Source organism: Canis aureus, chromosome 12 (assembly GCF_053574225.1).
Source record: "Canis aureus isolate CA01 chromosome 12, VMU_Caureus_v.1.0, whole genome shotgun sequence".
Classification (NCBI taxonomy): domain Eukaryota; kingdom Metazoa; phylum Chordata; class Mammalia; order Carnivora; family Canidae; genus Canis; species Canis aureus.
In genome coordinates, this window is record NC_135622.1 from 24,437,023 (window position 1) to 24,458,139 (window position 21,117).

At 39.2% G+C, this 21,117-nt stretch overlaps 1 protein-coding gene across 9 annotated transcripts in view; it reads left to right on the plus strand.

Moving 5' to 3' along the window:
* The window catches only part of DNAH6 (dynein axonemal heavy chain 6), a 232,589-nt gene that overhangs the window by 73,186 nt on the left and 138,286 nt on the right, over nt 1–21,117 (plus strand). For all 9 annotated transcript variants that reach the window (XM_077843082.1, XM_077843081.1, XM_077843075.1 and 6 more), the window contains 11 exons: nt 442–534; nt 2,690–2,809; nt 5,085–5,265; nt 7,066–7,162; nt 10,033–10,252; nt 13,188–13,352; nt 13,437–13,550; nt 15,106–15,231; nt 15,315–15,470; nt 15,979–16,140; nt 19,515–19,652. In XM_077843082.1, the coding sequence (XP_077699208.1) occupies nt 442–534; nt 2,690–2,809; nt 5,085–5,265; nt 7,066–7,162; nt 10,033–10,252; nt 13,188–13,352; nt 13,437–13,550; nt 15,106–15,231; nt 15,315–15,470; nt 15,979–16,140; nt 19,515–19,652 (1,572 nt within the window). The remainder of the gene's footprint in view (nt 1–441; nt 535–2,689; nt 2,810–5,084; nt 5,266–7,065; nt 7,163–10,032; nt 10,253–13,187; nt 13,353–13,436; nt 13,551–15,105; nt 15,232–15,314; nt 15,471–15,978; nt 16,141–19,514; nt 19,653–21,117) is intronic.

The window sequence follows — 21,117 nt, forward strand, 5'->3', positions numbered from 1 at the left end:
GAGCCTGCTTCTCCCTCTGCCTGTGACTCTGCCTCTCTCTCTCTCTCTCTCTCTCTCTCTCTGTCTCTCATGAATAAATAAATAAAATCTTTTAAAAAAGACATTAAAGAAACTTCCCTACTTAAGCTACTTACCTCCTTACCCTAAAAATACACACATAGCTACAAATCACTTGAGTAAAAAGAAATATTTTCCTTATTTTTAAAACATAAAGTGGTAAGGGATACACATTAACATATCAAATTATTCATATGTATGAATGCTCATCAATAAAATTTAGCATATCTGTATCATTTAATCAAGAAGAGAATTTTAAGAATTTTAAAGGCAGGAAAGAGGAGAATGGGATAATTATGGAGTTTTCACTTATTTTATTCTATATGCATTTGTTGAGTAAACACAAATGAATTTAGGTATTCTAAAACTTGAATTATTTCTAAGGTGGAAGATTCTTGGAAAACAACTGAATTCGTCATTCTCCCTCATCGTGACTCCAAAGATGTGTTTATCCTGGGTGGCACTGATGACATACAGGTAGGTTACTAGGTTATTGAAAACCCATGGGAGGGGATCCCTGGGTGGCTCAGCAGTTTAGGACCTGCCTATGGCCCAGAGTGCGATCCTGGCGTCCTGGGATTGAGTCCCACATCGGGCTCCCTGCTTGGAGCCTGCTTCTCCCTCTGCCTGTGTCTCTGCCTCTCTCTCTCTCTCTCTCTCTCTTTCTCTCTCTGTCTCTCATGAATAAATAAATAAAATCTTTTTTAAAAAATGAAAAGAAAAGAAAACCCATGGGAAATATTGGTCAGACCTACTCCTGAATCTCCTATGAGAAATTATGGTGAAGGAATGAAATATAAGAGTTAGTAAATAAGAAAAAATCTAATTAGAAAGGTAAAATATGAATATGAATAATTGACAGGGATGCTAATACATATTTAGCAAAGCTATATATATATATAAATATATATATATTAATATTATAATCCTATAGCTAACAGTTGAAGAATTTTGAAAAACAAGAGGGGATCCCGGGTGGCTCAGCAGTTTAGCACCTGCCTTTGGCCCAGGGTGCAATCCTGGAGTACCAGGATCGAGTCCCGCATCGGGCTCTCGGCATGGAGCCTGCTTTTCCCTCTGCCTGTGTCTCTGCCTCTATCTCTCTCTCTCTATGTCTATCATAAATAAGTAAATAAATCTAAAAAGAATTTTGAAAAACAAGAGATAATTTATGGCTGAAGTGATCACAGAATCCTTGCTAGACCAGCAAAGACATGCTGGACCTTAAAGAGTAAATGAGATTTGACATATATAGACGAGAATGAAGAGCATTTCAAACCATTTAAATGAGGCAGAGAAACACGAGCAAGCATTTCAAATTGATAGCACACTAAAAAACTAAGTTCACTTGAATTTTTTAAGATTAGGAGTAGATGGCCATGCTCTATGAACAACAAAAGAAAATAAATCTGGGGCGCCTGGGTGGCTCAGTTGGTTAAGCATCTACCTTTGGTTCAGGTCATGATACTGAGGTCTTGGAATTGATCCCTACATGGGGCTCCCTACGCAGAGAGAGCCTACTTCTCCCTCTCCCTCTGCTCTTCCTCCCTGCTCATGCTCTCTCTCTAATAAATAAAATCTTGAAAGAAAGAAAGAAAGAAAGAAGAAAGAAAGAAAGAAAGAAAGAAAGAAAGAAAGAAAGAAAGAAAGAGAAAGAAAGAAAGAAGAAAGAAAGAAAGAAAGAAAGAAAGAAAGAAAGAAAGAAAGAAAGAAAGAAAGAAAAGAAAAGAAAGAAAAAGAAAGGAAAGAAAGAAATCTAACCTATGTATTTGCAATATTCTTAGTGATTTAAAATTCAAAGACACATTTGTTTACCAAAAGGATCTGTGTCTTCCGGCCTATTTTAAAAAGTAAAGTCCTGGCCCATTTGAATGTACCCCCACCAGAAGTAGAGATGACATGGCTTTGCCAGGTGTAGCATGGAAGAGCAAGACCAGATGTCATGCTGGGCAGTAGATGGGAGAGCAAACCCACAATGGAAATCAGGCAGTGTGAGGCCAAGTGATGCTAGGTCATGGGGCTTCGCTCTCAAGAAATTTATAATTTAAATAGAGTGATTAAAATCCTTTAGATTGACATACACATTTTTTAGAATGCATATGTCTGTGAGGGTAGCTGCAGTGTTAGAGAAAAAGTAAAGGAAGAAGGTAGAGGGAAAATGGTTTTTAATTGTTCTGAGCTTGATATCAATGAGTTCAATTTCAGCCTTCAAGATAATTGAGATAAAATGATGTTTCATTGGATAGAGAAGACACCTAATTTTGCAAGTTTTGAGTACTTTGAGAAATAAAGGCCTACATGACCAAATGGTATAAAGAAGTACCAGATACCTTAAAGTAGGAGGAGAGAGGAGGAGAATATTGAACCAAACAAAAATCATGTGCCATTAATAGTATAGAAACAGCCAAGATTTGGCAATCAAAAGTCTCTTGATGACATTTGAAAGAACATCACAGTGGGTTGTGAGCCATCATGAAGTGGATGAGAAAGGGAAGTGGGTAGGTAGGAAACAGTAGGTGGAACTAAGCTATTTATTCAAAAAGTTGGCTTTTCAGTGGATTCTTGGAATTAAACATCTGTAATTATCTTTGAGAGCACAAACACAGGATGCTGCATGTTTTCTTTTTTAAAGGTCCTTCTTGATGACAGCACCATCAACATTGCAACCATTGCCTCATCACGTTACGTTGGTCCATTGAAAACTCGAGTGGATGACTGGCAGAAACAACTTGCTTTATTTAATCAGACACTGGTGAGTGAAGGTGATTTCAATTCATGTGCTCAGAGAATTGGAGAGCCATGGTACCTTAGAAATCATTTCTTTAGTCACTAAAGTATGATGTAGTTTAGAGATAAGATTTAATTGTTGACATTTTGTTATATTCAGAATGTAAGAAAAATGCAAATATATAGCACTCTTCTTTATATGATTTTGCTATCTCTCTTGTATTAGTTATTATTGCCATGAAACAAAATACCACAAATTTGGTGAAATGAACAGTCTATATTTATTATTCCTCGGTTTCTGTGGGTCAGGAGTTCATATGTGGCTTAACTGAGTCTCCTAGTTAGGGTCTCACAAAAGTTCAATCAAGATGTGGGGCAGGGCTTGGTTCTCATCAGAGGTTCAACTCAAGGAGGATCTACTTTCAAGCTCACTCAGGTTGTTGCCAAAAATTATTTCCTCACAATTTTGGGACTAAGTGCTTCAGTTTCTTGCTGGCTGTCAGCTGGAGGTCATCTTCAGCTCCTATATGTTGCCCACATTTTTTGTTTATTTATAAATCTATAGTTTTATCAAGACAAAACTCATCAGCATGGGATGAAGTTTACATTTAAGCAAAATTTTCACAGAAACCTAACACATGCCTGAAAAGATTTTATAATGGAGTTCTAGAAGCAGGTCTAGATGAAGGGAAGCACTGATAGGTATCATGATTCAAGATAGCATTTTGAGTATTAATTAATTATTAAGATAAAAACATTTTTTGTTCTGTGTTTTAAAAGTGACCACTATCCCATTATGAAAATTTAATCTTCTCCTGAGACCAGAGCTTTTGAAATCATTCAGCTCTTGAAATGAGTCAGTGAACTTGGGCTGTCAGTGACTGAACCCTGTCACCAATGTCTGAAACCATTCAGTTAAAAAAACAGAGAGGCTCCAAGAGTTTTTCCTCCTTAGAACATGAGCCCTTGCCTTTCCCTACTCTCATTCCCCCTGTACCATTTTCTTCCTCTCCCTAAGTACCTCAGTCAGTTGATATTATAACTTCATAACTGGAAAAGAAAGAGTCTTCTTATCAATGAGAAGAATTAGTATCTGTAATAACAGTCTTCCTGTGCATACAATCCAGTGACTTGCCCTCCTCAGCCAATTTCCATCCCAAAATGCAGCTTTGGTAACTTATTAACTGGCTTTAACCTTGCTGGCAACAACATTAAGCTCAGGTAGGGAACACACTGGCTTCTAAGCCTCAATCATTCAAGCTTTTAGACCACCTCTCACAGTGCCACAACAATCTCATATTTATTGGAAAAACATGCAGTGTTGCTTGAAGTCTGCTTGGTGCCCTTCCTTGTGGTACACCTTTCCTTTTTATTTTATTCTAGCTCAGACTATCCCATAGTAGAACAAAGAACCCACTTACACTGACTTACTTTGTTCCCAGCCTATCTCTTTCTTAGACGTCAGATTTTTAGCTTGATTTAATTATGTTTAGATTTCTAAATATTCTAATATGAAAGGTTATCTGGGAAATAATAAAGGCACTAAGTAGGAAAAGATAATTTGTGCCAACCTTGTGTCATAGAGATCATTTTCAGGAATCTACCCTCTTTGATGAACACCTTATAATCTGACCCTGTCCAGCCTCCTCTACTGATGAGTGGGCCGGATGAAGAGAGGGACTACAGAGCAAAGTAATGTTTTCATAGAGGGTTCTTTTAAAAAGTGCCAAATAGGACTTTCTAAAGAATTAACTGTCTGAGTGGTTGTGACATCAGTTCTCAGGCATAACCCCTAAATCCAGAATGAGAAGAGAGAAATTTTCACAGACGTTGGGCCTACACATGCAATGGCAGAACGTAGAGAAGACAATGAGAATTACCATTCTGACAGTGCATTTCTGGTTTCTTCAATAATAGTGACTACCTCTAAGGGGAGAGGCAGTGGGTGATTTTCTTCTTCCTCCAGTCCTCTGTACCTACTGCATGTTCTGTCACAAGCAAATTTTACTTCTCTGATTGAAGAATGAGAAATGAATCATATTTCTTTTCTAAAAAGAGAGAGAGAAGAATATAGATATAAATGGGGGGAGATGGTAGACTCATAATTCTGCCTAGTATAACATGGGTTGAAATTAGGCTGCAGGGAGTCTTGGACCTTTTAAGGAGGTTTCATCTCAAAGAACCTGTGAGAAGTCCCCAAAATGAAAAAGATATAGTGAGTCCCCATGTAATTATTTTTAATGTGACTATGTTTTCAGTTCAGGATTAAAAATTTGGTTATGCCTGTATTTTTCCTCTAGGAAGAGTGGCTGAACTGCCAAAGAAATTGGCTATACCTAGAAAGTATTTTTAATGCTCCAGATATTCAGAGGCAATTGCCTGCCGAAGCTAAGATGTTCCTTCAAGTGGATAAGTCATGGAAAGAAATCATGAGGAAGGTGAACCGGTTGCCTAATGCTCTTCGAGCAGCTACTCAACCAGGTATAAAACAAAAATTTAAAAAAACAAACTAAAAGACTTTACAACCATCTAAAATGATTAACACCTGTAAGATCCTGACAATATGTGGTACACTCAATCCTTGATTCTTGTCATCATTGATGACCAGGAATATTTGTAGCATATCTGACACTCTTCCTGAGCAATGTGAATTGAACACTGTTGTTGTGGTTGTTGTTAATTATTATCATTGTTATTATTACCTGTCAGCTGAGTTCATAGTTTTGACACCCAAGAATCTGATTCTTTTTGCTGCTTTCATAATTCGGTTCCTGCCACAGAGAATCAGTGATGCTTGCATGACACAATTTGACTACAAGACATATATTCACATCCAGGTGACCTAGTCTGCTAAAGCTCTCACAGACTTGTAACCATAAAAATGTTCACATTTTATCTTTCATTAATTCATGAAAAACATTTAAAAATATTACCACAAATTATGATTCTAATCTCAAGGTTGAAATGTGTTTTAATAAGTTCTGTTTCTAGGGATGTGGAATCAATGCTTTGGTGCATGCATATACATGGTTATTGAACTTTATCAAAGCCTCAGCAAGCTTGCTTGTTGTTCTGCAACATATGACCTTTCCTGGTGAATACCTCCAGATAGCTTCCCTGTCAAGCAGAAGCAGCCTGATGGGCTATGCTCTTTGCCCAAAGAGTCTTACGTAAAAGCAGAAACAGAAAGGAAAAACTATATGGTGTGAACAGAATTGAAAACTTTTAAACTTTGGGCCTCGGAAGGTCACCCACATTCCTTGACTCCTAGCCATCTTCCAGCCAGCAACTGAATCACTTCAGCCTCTGCTTCTGTCCTAACATCTCCTGCTCTGTCTCTGACCCTCTTGCCTCCCTCCTAGAAGAACCCCTGTGATTACATTGGGCACACTAGATAATCCAAGATAGCCTCCCCATCCCATGATCATTGGTCACATCTCCCAACTTCCTTTTTCCATATAAACTAACATATTCTCAGGTTCTGGGGAATAGGGCACAGACATCCCTGAGAGTACTTTATTCTGCCTACCACATGCATATTCAAATCTTTTGCTGCAAAAATATTAATGTGTGTGATTACAGAGTACTGCTGCAGTCTCCACTGGACTTGTTATGTAAAAGCTTTTGAAATTTAAAAAATATATGTGATTCTTAAATATATCTGGCCATAGGGATTTCAGAGAAAGAAGTGCGGATCTATATATGTCATTTCAGGTGATGATGAAGCTATGAAGGAAAATAGCATAAGGGGCTGCAGAACAGCTGGGGGCTGCTGTGTGTGTGTGTGTGTGTGTGTGTGTGTGTGTGTGTGTGTGTGTTTGATGGAGGGCTGTTTTGACAGAGTGGCTTTTGAGCAGAAAGTATTAGGAAAGAAGGAATGAGACACGTGTGCAAATCTGAAGGAGGGTATGAAAGGCAGAAGAACAAAGGTGAAGACCCAAGATGACATTGTACTTAGCACACAGAACGGTTTGTGCTTGGGTTTGGCTTTGGTTCATGCATTCCCAGCCCCTTAAAAGTGGGGGGTGTCAGGTAAAAAATAAAAAATGTTTCAGGTTGAATACTTGTCTGTCTGTGGTAAATACTGAAATTAATATTAGATCATGTTATTAAAAGTAATAGTTAATATTGTTAGCCAACTTCCCCCAATTTAGATTTCTTCTCAAATAAAACCAAAGCTTTGAAGAATGCTAATGTCATATTTTACTTCCACTTAAAATTGTATCTCCTATTTATTTTAACACAATATAACCAGTATCTTTTCTCCCCCCCAACAAACAGGACTTCTGGAAACTTTTCAAAATAATAATGCATTACTTGACCAAATTCAAAAGTGTCTAGAGGCATATTTAGAATCCAAAAGAGTTATCTTTCCAAGGTAAGTTTATAAAGCAACCTATGATATTTTCTGTAGTGAAGATTATCCATTAATTTAAAAGGATATACTTAAAAACAAACTATAACCTCAAAATATCAGGGAACCAGAGCAAGAAACAAGAAAGATATCATAATTGGCTGACCAATCCAGCTTATATCTTGACTGAAGAGTGTAAGTCTCAGAGATTAAGGTAGAGTATTTGGTAAAGAATTAAGTGGTTAAGTACCCAAGGTGCTGAGGGATTCTTGGTTTCAGCATTGTTTCATTTTTGGGTGCGCACACGTGTCCCTGCCTCTGTACATGTTTACACTGATGTGAAAAGTCAGAGAACCTTGTGTTGCCTGAGCAGGTTTCTTTGGGTTAATCAATGACCTAAGAGTGTCCCTGGAGAAGTTGTCCAAGAGATCATTTCACAAACTCCAAATGAAATTTTTTACTCATCTCTTTATTCCAAAAACATACTAAATGTTATGCTCAGAGCTAAAGATACAAAGAACAAGACTGGATCCCTACCCTAATGGGGCTCATGGTTAACAGGTGGATAGTCAGGTAAATAAACCATTATAATATAATTATATAACACCAGAATAAACTACTTGATGTTAGCCAATGATCCCAACTTCAGTCATTAGGGCACATTGTACTATAACACAGATGATATTGGCAAAATGGATCATCTTTCCTGGTATTTTCCTGTTTGTTGTTAAGGAGTGGCCATTAATTAAGGTCTGTCCTAGGAAAAACACTGTGGCAGCCAGGGTTAGGTCCATATCTGGGTTACTTGGTCAAGAGGGGTAATTGCTGGGTACCAGGACAGGGTATGTGTGTACATGAGAAATCCAAGACCCGAAAGATTTGGTTGAGTTTTCACAGAAGTGGTCAGGCTTTAAAGAATACACACAAATCTTACTAAAACATCATTCAGGTGACATGGAGAAAGGTAGAAGAATCTGAGGTTTGGAATGTGCCTTTTGTCTGTTTTACTCTTAAATCAGTGGTTCCCAATTTGAGTCTCCCAAAGCCGGAGAAAATCTATATACTACTTTTGATTTCTTTGTGTCTTTTGGAAGATTTATAAACATTATCTCAAAGAATATAAAATGAAATTCAGGGGGCCTGGATGGCTCAGTCAGTTAAGTGTCCAACTCTTGGTTTCAGCTCAGGTCATGATCTCAGGGTTCACACTCAGCCGGGCACCTGATGGAGATTCTCTCTTCCTCTTCCTTTGCCCCTCCCCCCATAATCTTTCTATTAATTAATATATCACTGTTGGGAAGCCTGGGTGGCGCAGTTGTTGAGCATCTGCCTTTGGCTCAGGTCGTGATCCCGGGTCCTGGGATTGGGTTCACATTGGGCTTCCTGCATGGAGCCTGCTTCTCCTTCTGAGTATGTCTCTGCCTCTCTCTGTATGTCTCTCATAAATAAATGAATATATATATATATATAAAGTCTAGGTTTTGGCTTTGTGCTGCTTTAGACATTCTTGAGCACATCTCTTGGAGTACCGACAAGAAAACTGGAAACAGTTTACTTATGATATTAAAAGCGAAAAGCTTCAGCTTTTATTTGTTCTTTTGCTTAGAACTACATAAACTGGGTCTGCTACGTGTATTATGTCAGGAGGCTCTATGTGGTATTGGTTTCACCCTGCAGACCTTAATGAAGACATACTGTGAGCTGCAGACCAAGTTAGCTTCTGGGGATACAAGATGAATACAGTACTGTTCCAGATTTCACAGGGCTCATGGTCCAATCTTCATAGTTATCTGTTTCTTTAGTTTAAAAAGAAGCATGGGCACAAATTAATTATTACTGGATGGTAAAGAAGCAGGACTTATAAGAGTCCAACCAGTAGCATCTTTATTTCTAACTAATAACTGTCTTTGCATTCCCTGCTGGGAGCTGGTTTCTTCCTGCCCCTGGACAAAATTTTGAGCAGACCTCTGAATTTTCTGGTCATTCTCAAATAATTAAAACAAACACATCTTGTCACTTCAACCCTATAAATGATCTTTAATAATCAAACTCTAAACTTCTTTTAAAGTGAAAGCTTCCCCTTTCCCTGCCCAGGTCTGTTGCAGGTCTAAAGGCTTTAGTGTTGATGAGGGTATATGGTAAATCAACCCTCCCCTCTCCCTATTAGGTTTCTGAGACTCTAGGTTTGGGGCAAGGAGAAGAGAGGCAAGGCAGCAGAGCAGCCTGACTGGGCTGGTGCATATCTGGCCCCCTCTCTTCGACATGGGGACTGTCATGGGCTCTTTACCATTCATTCCCTTCAAAACCTAGGGATCTCTCATAGTGAAGATCCAGAAGTGAAGTGTCTTCTCTGGCCAGGCCCTTATCCCTCTCCCTCATCCCTCAGCACCCACACAGGCCCCTTCCCCAATTCTTTTCCTACAGTGTCTTCATGTCTCCAAATGGCCCTGGTGGGCAAGATCACAGAAAATCCCATGCAGATTACACCAGCATGGCCCACGTGTGGATATTCACAGACCCAAATAAAGCTCCTCTAACCACCTATCCATCTACCCAACACATTAGGTGTTGAAAGCAGGTAGGTGTAAGGTGTTAAGGCTAGATTCTAGGGAAAACTAACATATCTTCACTCTAGAACAAATCAGTATCATGGCAAGAGCTAGCATTTTTTGAAAAAAATTATATGTATCAGGCACTAATTCTAGATGTCTGAGATGCATCCACACTAGTCTCTATAGCAATTGTATTTAGAGACAAGTGGTCTCCCCAGAAATCCAGGACCAGTAGGTTGGAGGTTCAAGAAATCAGTGACTGAGAAAGAGATTTATCTTTCATGTCTACATAAGGCTTTCCTTCACTTTCAAGTTACATTTTAAGTATTTTCTTTAATCCAGATTTTACTTCTTGTCAAATGATGAACTTCTGGAGATTCTGGCCCAAACACGAAATCCCCAAGCTGTGCAACCACACTTACGGAAATGCTTTGACTCCATTTCAAAGCTTGAATTTGCTGTCATGCCTCCTACTGAAGGAAAAATTCCTGGTGTGGAAGGAGAGCCAGAAAAGGTTTACACTAATGATATTTTAGCGATGCTATCACCAGAAGGAGAACGGGTGAGGTGCTTTTTGTTTATAATTCTTTACAGGGAAGCTTTGTTGCCATTCTAGGGTTAAGGGTAGAAGTTTCCTCTTTGTCCTCTAAAGCATTCATCAAGGACTATGGCATCGCACTCTGTGGGCTCAGCAGTTTCAGAGATAACCAAGATGAAATTCTTGGCCACAAAGAGCTCTAGTGGAGATATGGTCAAACAAATGTTTAAGAAGTACCACGGTTGGGGGGATCCCTGGGTGGCTCAGCGGTTTGGCGCCTGCCTTTGGCCCAGGGTGCGATCCTGGAGTCCCGGGATCGAGTCCCATGTCAGGCTCCTGGCATGGGGCCTGCTTCTCCCTCTGCCTGTGTCTCTGCCTCTCTCTCTCTCTCTCTCTCTCTCTGTGTGTCTAAAATAAATGAAAGAAAGAAAGAAGAAGAAGAAAAAGAAAGAGAGAAAGAAAGAAAGAAAGAAAGAAAGAAAGAAAGAAAGAAAGAAAGAAAGAAAGAAAGAAAGAAGAAAGAAAGAAAGAAAGAAGAAAGAAAGAACCACAGTTGGGAATGTGAACTGGTGCAGCCACTCTGGAAAACTGTGTGGAGGTTCCTCAAAGAGTTAAAAATAGATCTGCCCTACGACCCAGCAATTGCACTGTTGGGGATTTACCCCAAAGATACAGATGCAGTAAAATGCCTGAACACCTGCACCCCAATGTTTATAACGGCAATGTCCACAATAGCCAAACTGTGGAAGGAGCTTTGGTGTCCATTAAAAGATGAATGGATAAAGAAGATATGGTCTATGTATACAGTGGAATATTCCTCAGCCATTATAAACGACAAATACCCACCATTTGCTTCAACGCAGATAGAACTGGGGGGTATTATGCTGAGTGAAATAAGTCAATCGGAAAAGGACAAACATTATATGGTCTCATTCATTTAGGGAATATAAAAAATAGTGAAAGGGAATAGAAGGGAAGGGAGAATAAATGTGTGGGAAATAATAGAAAGGGAGACAGAACATAAAGACTCCTAACTCTGGGAAACGAACTAGGGGTGGTGGAAGGGAAGGAGGGCGGGGGGTGGGGGTGAATGGGTGACGGGCACTGAGGGGGGCACTTGACGGGATGAGCACTGGGTGTTATTCTGTATGTTGGCAAATTGAACACCAATAAAAAATAAATTTATTATTTAAAAAATAAATAAATAAAATAAAATTTCACAAAGAAAAAAATATAGTGAAAGGGAATAAAGGGGAAAGGAGAGAAGATGAGTGGGAAATATCAGAGAGGAGGACAAAACATGAGAGACTCCTAACTCTAGGAAACGAACCGGGTAGTGGAAGGGGAGGTGGGCGGGGGGTTGGGGTGACTGGGTGATGGGCACTGAGGGGGGCACTTGATGGGATGAGCACTGGGTGTTATGCTATATGTTGGCAAATTGAACTCCAATAAAAAATAAAAAATAAAAAGAAACTAAAAAAATAAAAAGAAACACACTTTAACATACAAAAAAAAAAAAAAAAAAGAAGAAGAAATACCACAGTTGGGCAGCCCCAGTGGCACAGCGGTTTAGCGCCACCTTCAGCGGGGGTGTGAGCCTGGAGACCTGGGACTAAGTCCCACATCAGGCTCCCTGCATGGAGCCTAATTCTCTCTCTGCCTGTGTCTCTGCCTCTCTCTCTCTCTGTCAGTCATGAATAAATAAGTAAAATCTTTAAAAAAAAAAAAAAAGAAGTACCATAGTAAATGCAATGACAGAAGTATATGCTTTATTCTGAGTAGAGATAAGAACAGAGTAGAGATAGAGATAGAGTAGAGATAACTGGAGGCCTTACTGCCTTACTCAACTCTCCGCAAGAGGCAGAAGAGTGAACTGGTTAAGAGTGCCAGTTCTACTGTCGAGCCACCTGGATTCAAATCCTATCTTTTAACCTCATCTATAAAATGAAGAATAGTAATAGTGCCTGATTAATGAGATACTGAGGATTTTCAAGTAGTACATTATGTAGATTACTTAGAACTGTATCCAGTGGGTGCTATGAAAGTGGTAGTTGTCACTGCTGGCAGTGGTGTCTCCAGGACACTGCACAATGCCTAGTATATAGTAAACACCAAGCAAGTGAATGCATTCTCCTATGGAGACCCACAGGACTTCACAGAGAAGAATCTCTCTCCCTCTCTCTCTCTCTCTACGCCCCCCCTTCTCCTCCCTGTACACTTCTCTCTCTCTCTCTCTCTCTCTCTCTCTCTCTCTCACACACACACACACACACACACACACAGAGGCAGCCAAAGAAGGTGGAACATAGACATAGGAGGGAGAACATTCCATACAGAGGAAACGTGTGGGGAAATGCCAAGGATTTCAGTCCAGTTAGAGCAAGAGATGTGTTCATGGGAGTGGTAGAAACCTGTAAACATTTTACTTGTCCTGAATTGGCCCTTTTGCAAAGGAATTCACCCATCACTAGTGCAGAAGCAGAGAAAAGGGAGGACCATGGCCAGTATCCAGGGAAACCATGAAAGTTAAAAGGAGGGTGAAAGAAGAACTAAGACACCCAGGCAAGCAGGGCAGTCAGGTCATTGGAAGTCCAAGAAATAAATATGAGGACTGAAAAGCATCAATTGGACTTGACAGTTGAAAGAACATTGGTAACCTTAATGACCTTAACAGGTTTAGAGGAACAGTTAGGGACAAAAATCAAATGGCAGTAAGTAGGAAAAGAAAGGGAAGGAATTCATGTAGTCAGTCATATATACGCCTTTTTTCAGGAATTTGGCTCCAAAGAGAAGCAGTTAAAAAAAAAAAAAGAGGGGGTAAGGAGTGGGATATCAATAGAAGGTTCTAGTATTTGTGGTTAGGCTTCAGTGTTTCAGGGTTCTGTTATAGAAGCACAGAGGATATATGGCTGGCAGGTCCCACACGGAACATGATGTCATTGCTCTGATTATCTTCTAGGTTAGCTTAGGAAAAGGCTTGAAGGCCCGGGGCAATGTGGAGGAATGGCTTGGTAAAGTGGAAGAAGCCATGTTCGTGTCTCTGCGTCGCCTGTGCAAAGCTGCCATCGTTGACTATCAGGCGAAACCAAGGACAGACTGGGTGATTGCTGGCCACCCTTCTCAAGTAACTTACACTCCTTAAATTTCCACCTCTGAATCCGTTTTTGGTGAGATGCATCGCACATTTAAGGATGATGTTTCCATGCAGGTGATCCTGACTATTTCTCAGATCATGTGGTGCCGTGATTTGACTGAGTGTTTGGAAAGAGAAGGTGGTAATCACATAGAGGCCCTGGAAGATTTTGAGAAAGTAAACTTTGAGGTGAGATTTTTAACAAGGTGACATTGAACATATTGCTGTACAGGATGGTCTCGTTAGTGGGTTGTTTGGGGTTTTTTTTTTTTTTTTTTTTTTTGGTATGGTTAATGCAAAGAACTTTTAATGCTCTGACATGACTTAGAAAGCTTTGGGGTTCTTACTAAAACCATTTATGCTCAGGTTTTCTTAAGGATACTACCTTGATATTTTTTAAGTATTTATAAGACATTAAAATAGGAGGAAAAGACAATTTAAAGAGGAAAATCTCAAGATTATAATGGCTTGCTACATTTAAGGAGACTGTATTTAGTAGGTCTTGAATATCTCTCACAGACATTTATTCAATTCAGGAAAACGCCAGGACTTGTGTCATTTCTATTCTTAGGCTCAAGATGTGCTTTTCTACTATTCTAGAGAATCCTGAGGCAGCCAATAAAACAATAAATTACTGAATCCAAATACCATTCTTCAAGAATGTTTAACCTATAGTTCGGAAATGCCACTTTACAGCTATGCCTAATCTTTAATTCCAAATTTAATTCTATTTCCAAGCAAAGTTGCATGTTTTAAAAATCATCTTTGAAACAGAAACGGAAAAAAACAACCCTCTTCAGTTGAGAGAACACTATCTCTTGAGGACCTCTTAGAATTTCATGTCACAAAGCCACAGAGGAGAGAAAAGACTCTATATGGAAAGTTCCCTTGACCTCTGTGTAGAGGTGGTCCCTGATTAAGGTCAGCATGAGCGAAAATTCAGCATAGCAGCTCAAGGCTTCAAAGACACTGCCCTCCTTTGAAAAAGATTGAACCTTGGGGCACCGGGGTGGCTCAGTCAGTTAAGCATCCAACTCTTGGTTTTGGCTCAGGTCATGGCCTCAGGGTCATGAGATCCAGCTCAGCGCTCTGCAAGTAGTCAGTCTGGAATTCTTTCCCCCTCCTTCTCTCTCCCCCTCTGCTCCTCCCCTCTCCCCACCATGTGCTCTTGCGCACTCTCTCTCTAAAATTAAAAAAAAAATTTTTAATTCTTTTAAAACGAAAAAGATTGAGTCATTTAGGTGAAAATTGGGAGCACAATCTGTCCAAAAATGCTCTCATTCAGTCAATTATTAGCTTATTAAAAATGCTCAGGTTTTCTGATTATCAACGGAAAAACTACCCCTGAAAATGAGGAGTGCCTCCTTAATCATATTTAATTTTTAGGGAGAACAGTCTTCTCTAGAGACATCATCATGTAGTTAAGAGCATGGGCTTTCCTCGAGGTTTTGCCACTTCATAACTGTGTGACTGCCACCAAGTTACTTACCCTCTCAGATCTTTAGTTTTTCTCTAGTGTAAAATGAGGAAAAAGATAGTATGTGCTTCATAGAAGTCATCTAGGAATTAAGTAAGTTAAACTTTTGTCCTGTTTGGTCACAGAATTACAGATTCTTAAGATTAGTTTTGACAAATTTCAAATCCAAATTTAATAGTAAGAAACAGAAAAAATAGTAAAAAAAAATAGATATGTAAGCTGATTTTTTAAAATTAATAATGACAATTTTTCTTTTTTGATTTGTAGAGATTAAATGCCCTGGCAGTGATAGTTCGAGGCAGTCTTCCAAAATTACATAGAAACATCATAACTGCCTTAATTACTATTGATGTACATGCAAGAGACATAGTCACCGAACTTGTTCAAGCCAAGGTAACTTATATTTAAGTAAAATCATATTTTTCTTCCTGAAATTAGTGTACCTAATATATGTATCATTGTTATCACTCATTTAGGTAGAGGAAGTCGATTCCTTTGACTGGCAGAGACAACTGCGCTATTATTGGGATATAGATTTGGATAATTGTGTAGCTAGGATGGCACTCTCTCAGTACACTTATGGCTACGAGTATTTGGGTGCATGCCCAAGATTAGTTATTACTCCTCTCACGGTAAGCTACTGATGACTTAGGTTAAGAGTGATACAAATGCTTTCTTAAAATAGTCTTAAAAAGGGGCACCTGCATGGCTGGGTTGGTTGTGATCTCGGGGTCCTGGCACTGAGCCTCCACATCAGGCTCCTGCTCACCAGGAAAGTCTGCTTCTCCCTCTTCCTGTCCCTCTGCCCCTGCTTGTGCTCTCTCTCACTCCCTCTCTATCTCTCAAATGAATAAATAAAATCTTTTTTAAAAATAGTCTTGAAAAATAATAAATAAATAAATAAAATAGTCTTGAAAAGTTCCATCTAACCTTAACTCTTCAAAGGATTTGCCATGAATCCATCTTTGTGAAGCAGAGATTTGCATCATTAATCATGTGCCTGGATCTTTGAGTATATTTCAATTGCTATAAAACCTTTCATAGAAAATAATGACCCTCCTCCTGTACAAAGGAAGGGACTTATAAATATGTGGCTTGAGTCAGCTCCCTTCAGTAATGACAATTTATGCACTTCTCCAGGACCGCTGTTACCTTTGCCTCATGGGAGCGTTGCAGCTTGATCTGGGAGGTGCGCCAGCTGGTCCTGCTGGCACTGGAAAAACGGAGACAACCAAAGACCTAGCTAAAGCTCTTGCCATCCAGTGTGTGGTCTTCAACTGCTCCGATGGTTTGGACTACAAGGTACAGTCCCAGCCTCTGAACACTAACATTAAGTGCTTTATGGGCTTTCTCACTTGCAACATGGCCTGACAAAAAAAAAAAAAAGGAGAGAAGGGGTGATGGCAAGCAAGGGGAAACTAGTAGGACAAGGGATAGTCAAAGTGAGTTAAATAGAGCAAGGGAAAAGGGTCAACACAAAGTGGGCTGAGTGGTCTAGGTAGGAATCAAGGCCATTGGGCGGTCTACCAAATGGAGGCAAAATTAAAAATCTGTTCATGTCACTGAGTAGAAAGAAGTGAGATGAGATACAAGATATAATAGGGAAATCTTGGAATAAGGAACATGCTTACAGGAAGAGATGAGCAATTCAAAGAGTTGTGTACTGAAAATGAAATAGGGGGCACCTAGGTAGCTCAGTGGTTGAGCATCTGCCTTTGGCTCAGGTTGTGATCCTGGGGTCTTGGGATCAAGTGCCACATTGGGCTCCCTGCAGGAAGCCTGCATCTTTCTCTGCCTATGTCTCTGCCTCTCTCTGTGTGCCTCTCATGAATGAATAAATAAAATATTTTTTAAAAAAAGAAAGAAAGAAAATGAAATAGGTAGGAGGTGAGAATTCATGGTAAGATTTTTCAGTATAGTAGTTCTCAAAGTTTTTGGTCACAGGACCCCCATGCCTTATTCCCCTTCTAGGTTTTCACAACACAAAGTAGCATATTAAACACTTTATGAAGTCTCACAGTTAAGAAACCTCTTTAGCTTTATTTAATTCACCAAATCTGGGATATTTTGACCATGGGTGCCTTTTGGCCACTAACCCACAGAGCTGATAGTCTCATTTTTCTGAAAGTTACGTCAATGCCTATATAACGCCCAAATTTAGAAAGTAATCATTTAAATTGTTCAAGTAAATTGTAATTCATTTATTCTTACAGAGTAAATCATACTTATTTTTCAGAAGCATCTTCAGAAATTGGTGTTTCATGGGACTTTCTGTAAAACCCTCCTCCATTTTTAAAATCTAGGAGAAAAAAAAGTGTCAATGGGAATGTCTTTTTTTTATTAATAAAAAATAATGTTTTTTTAATAAACAAAAAAACAATGGAAGGGCAACACAGACAGTAAGTTATTTCACAGGAGCAGAACAAGTGAGGAACAAGAAACCAGAAAATCTTGAGAGAAGTAATCAGGAAATGTGACCCTTCTCCATCCAGAGCAGGTGGCAAAGACAGCCTCTGGGTACACACAGGAAAGAATATGGGAAACTGCTGTCGGCAATCTCTGGAAGAATTGATACTCCCTAACATCTCACATTTATGGGGATCTGCTCCCATCACTATTAAGTTATCTCATCTCAGCAGAGGTACATCAAGTTTTATGATAGTGGTGATTTTTTTATTTTGGCCATAATAATTTTGGTTGTTTTTGAGCTTCTTAAATCAAAATTTGAATTTATACACTCAAATCCATCTTTTAATGATTAGCTAATCATCACTTAGGCTCAGACAGTCCTGGGAGCTGTGCATTTCCAAAGGCACGATGTATACTGTTGTGACACTTAAAGCCACAGGGTACATCTACGTGATTGACTTATCTTAGACTCTAGAGCAGGGATCTGCAAACTTTTAGGAAAATGCCAAGTGGTAAATATCTTAGGCTTGCAACTTGTCAGTTCTTTCTGCTGTTGTGGTACGAAAGCATCCATGTACAATGTGTAAATGTAATATATTATGAATGAGCATGGCTGTGATCCATTAAAATTCCGTTCACAAAACAGGTGTCAGGCCAGATATGGCTGTGTTCTGTCGTTTGATGACCTCTGAAGTACCAGTTACATTCAGTGATAAGAAATTTAAGTATTTATTTGTTCTTATTTATACTCTACCTTGTTCCATAAGGGTTTATTACACTAACCTTTTAAAATTTAATATCAGGGCACCTGGGTGGCACAGTCGGTTAAGTGTCTGACTTTTGGTTTCAGCTCAGGTCATGATCTCAGGGTCATGAGATTGAGCCCCACATCAGGCTCTGCACTGACCATGAAGTCTACTTGGGATTTTCTCTCCATTTCCCTCCCACTTGTTTTTTCTCTCCCTCTCTCACTCTAAAATAAATAAATAAATCTTTAAAAAATAATTAAATTAAAGAAATATCTACATGTAGAAAAAATTTAACTGTACAGAAGGATCCAAAGTTAAAAATAACAGATTTTTTCCCCTATTCACATCACCCAGTTCCACTCTCCAGAGACCAGGTTTCTGATTGTTTTTACTTCTTCTGGTGATTGCTATTATCTCTAAGAACTTGTGTCTATTACTTTATTTGTATATATCAATTTTGGACATTATCTGTCAACTTATGAAATCAAGATTTTATTAGGTATGACCTTCCAACTTTCTGTTCCAACTTCACTTCCTAATTTTTGTTAGTTTATATAATTTTGTCTTACTATGTCAAGGTATATAAAGTTGTACTGTTCTATAACTATAATTATGCCTTCTTTGCTTTGTCTGGGGATGAATATAAAAATGTAAACCCATTATATAGCACTTATAATATCATGGATGATTCATAATGGAATTTAATGGAATAATGGAAATAGAAAAGGATCAATACATACATCATGAACACTCTACCATTCAAAGGAACACATTCCAAGACAAATACCATATGATTTCACTCATATGTGGAATTTAAGAAACAAAACAAATGAGCAAAAGGGTAACAGAGAGGGAGAAGAAAACCAAGAAACAGACTCTTAACCATAGAGAACAAACTGATGGTCACCAGAGGGAAGATGGTTGAGGAGATGGGTGAAATAGGTGATGAGGATGAAGGAATGATGAGCACTGGGTATTGCATGGAAGTGTTGAATCACTAAATCCTACACCTGAAACTAATATTACACTGTCTATTAACTAACTGGAATTTAAATAAAAACTTTAAGAAAATAATAAAGGAACATATTCTAAGCTTCAGGATTAATGGGTTGTTTTTCTATGTCTTTTTAGCTTTCTTCTTCTAAAGCAGTGTTTTTCCAGCTTTACTGTGCTTATAAATCACCTGAAGATCTCATTTTAGTGCCTATTCTAATTCTGGGGAGGGCCTGAAATTTTGTATTTTAAAATCCCCTGGGTGATGTCAACTCTTAGTGGTTCACTTTGAGAAGCCAAGAACCAAGTGGTTCTAAAAGTGTTAACTCTGGATCAACAGCATTATCACCACCTGGCAACTTGTTAGAAATGCAAATTATCTGGCCACACTCCAGACATCCAGAAGAAGAAAAACTATTGCTTATTTGCAGATACCACCTCTTTTTAATATTTCTACTCAGAATTTAACTTTTGAAGGAGTTCAGCTTTGCAACACAAAGTTGAATAGCATTATTCTGATTTCAGATGATGGGGCGCTTCTTCAGCGGTCTGGCACAGTCAGGGGCCTGGTGTTGCTTTGATGAATTTAATCGAATTGACATAGAAGTTTTGTCGGTCATTGCACAGCAACTCATTACTATTAGGAATGCCAAAGCTGCAAAGGTAAGCTATAGGACAATTGTCCAGGAAGGTAGCATTTCTTAAGTCTGTAACCAAGTGATAGCATGTTGCATTTTAGGAAGAACAGTGCTAGCTGTACCATATCTACTCACCTTTCCAGTGTAATTGGTGAGTACTACAGCAATAAGACTTAATTGAGTGAATTAATTCCTCATCCAGGTAACACAGAAGCAACCATACATCAGACACTGTGTGGGGACCTGGAGATACAGAGATGGTGAGACTCAGTCCTGCCCTCAAGGAGCTCTGTGCTTCCCACTCCCAACACACACATGCACATATACATCCACTCGCACCCCATCCCTGTCCCTCCACCTCCTATTTCCCTCTGCACTTTTCTGGCCTTTGACATTTATTTCTCTGTTAGGTTTCTCTACTGTACCTCTTCTGGACTCTACTGCCATCATGGCCCCCAGGCTCAGCCTCATGCTCGTAGGAAAATGAGAGAAGAGCCCTACAGAACCCAGGGGGACCTTGTTTCTCAATCTATACAAACCAGAACAAGCTTGCCAGTTGTTTAATATTTAAATACTCACTGCCCTGAGTCCCTATCGAGTCCTCTACCACTACCATGTCCCCTTTTAAAGAGCACCAGACCTTTGCTGGATCCTGGTGTAGCTGGATCTGTAGCTGTAGCTCTAGAGACAGAGGCATTTTCACTGGAAGGTGCCCTGCTAAAGAGTTGTTAAATTTTTGATCATCACTTCTACAAAAAAGCAAATTACAGAACAAGTAAAAAGAAAGCAGAAATTGAACTTTAATGAGTCACTTAATTGTGCCAGGCATTGTACTTTACATTTATTTCATTTTCAAACCAAACCTACATGAAGTAGAAGGCATTTTTCCAAGGTTACAGATGAAAAGGATTCAAAGAAATTAAAAAATATTTCTGGGAACACCACAAACCAAGATATAAACCTAAATCTGTCTGACCCTAAAGTCTGAGCTCCTTCAACTACACACTCTTCTGCCTCCCACACCTTCAGAGGAGGCCTGTATTAAATGCAGGGACCTCCAGATAGAGAATAACTCATAAGTCACTGTCACCTTGCTGAGCCTTTAGCTGAGAGCAAAGCACAGGAAGTAAGAAAGAAGGACCAATGAGAATGGAGGCAGGATGGAAGCATTGCTGACCAGAGGGCAACAATGAGAGATAAAAGGAAGGGAGGAAGACATCTGAGATAGTTGGAGGGGAATCAATCCCCTGGAACAGATGAAAAAGCTAGTGCACAGAAACTAACAGGCTTGAATAGCACAGACAACCATTCAGTGGCAGCAGGACTGGTCTCCATTATACTGCCCAGCATTTTCTCCTCTGAACTATGACACATCTCCTAGTCTTCCCCTGTATTCTTTGTGTCTGTTAATAGTGCCCTCCTCATGTGACCCAGCTAGAAACCCGGAATTGTAACTCCGTGATTCCTGGTCTTGTCATTTGTTCAATAAT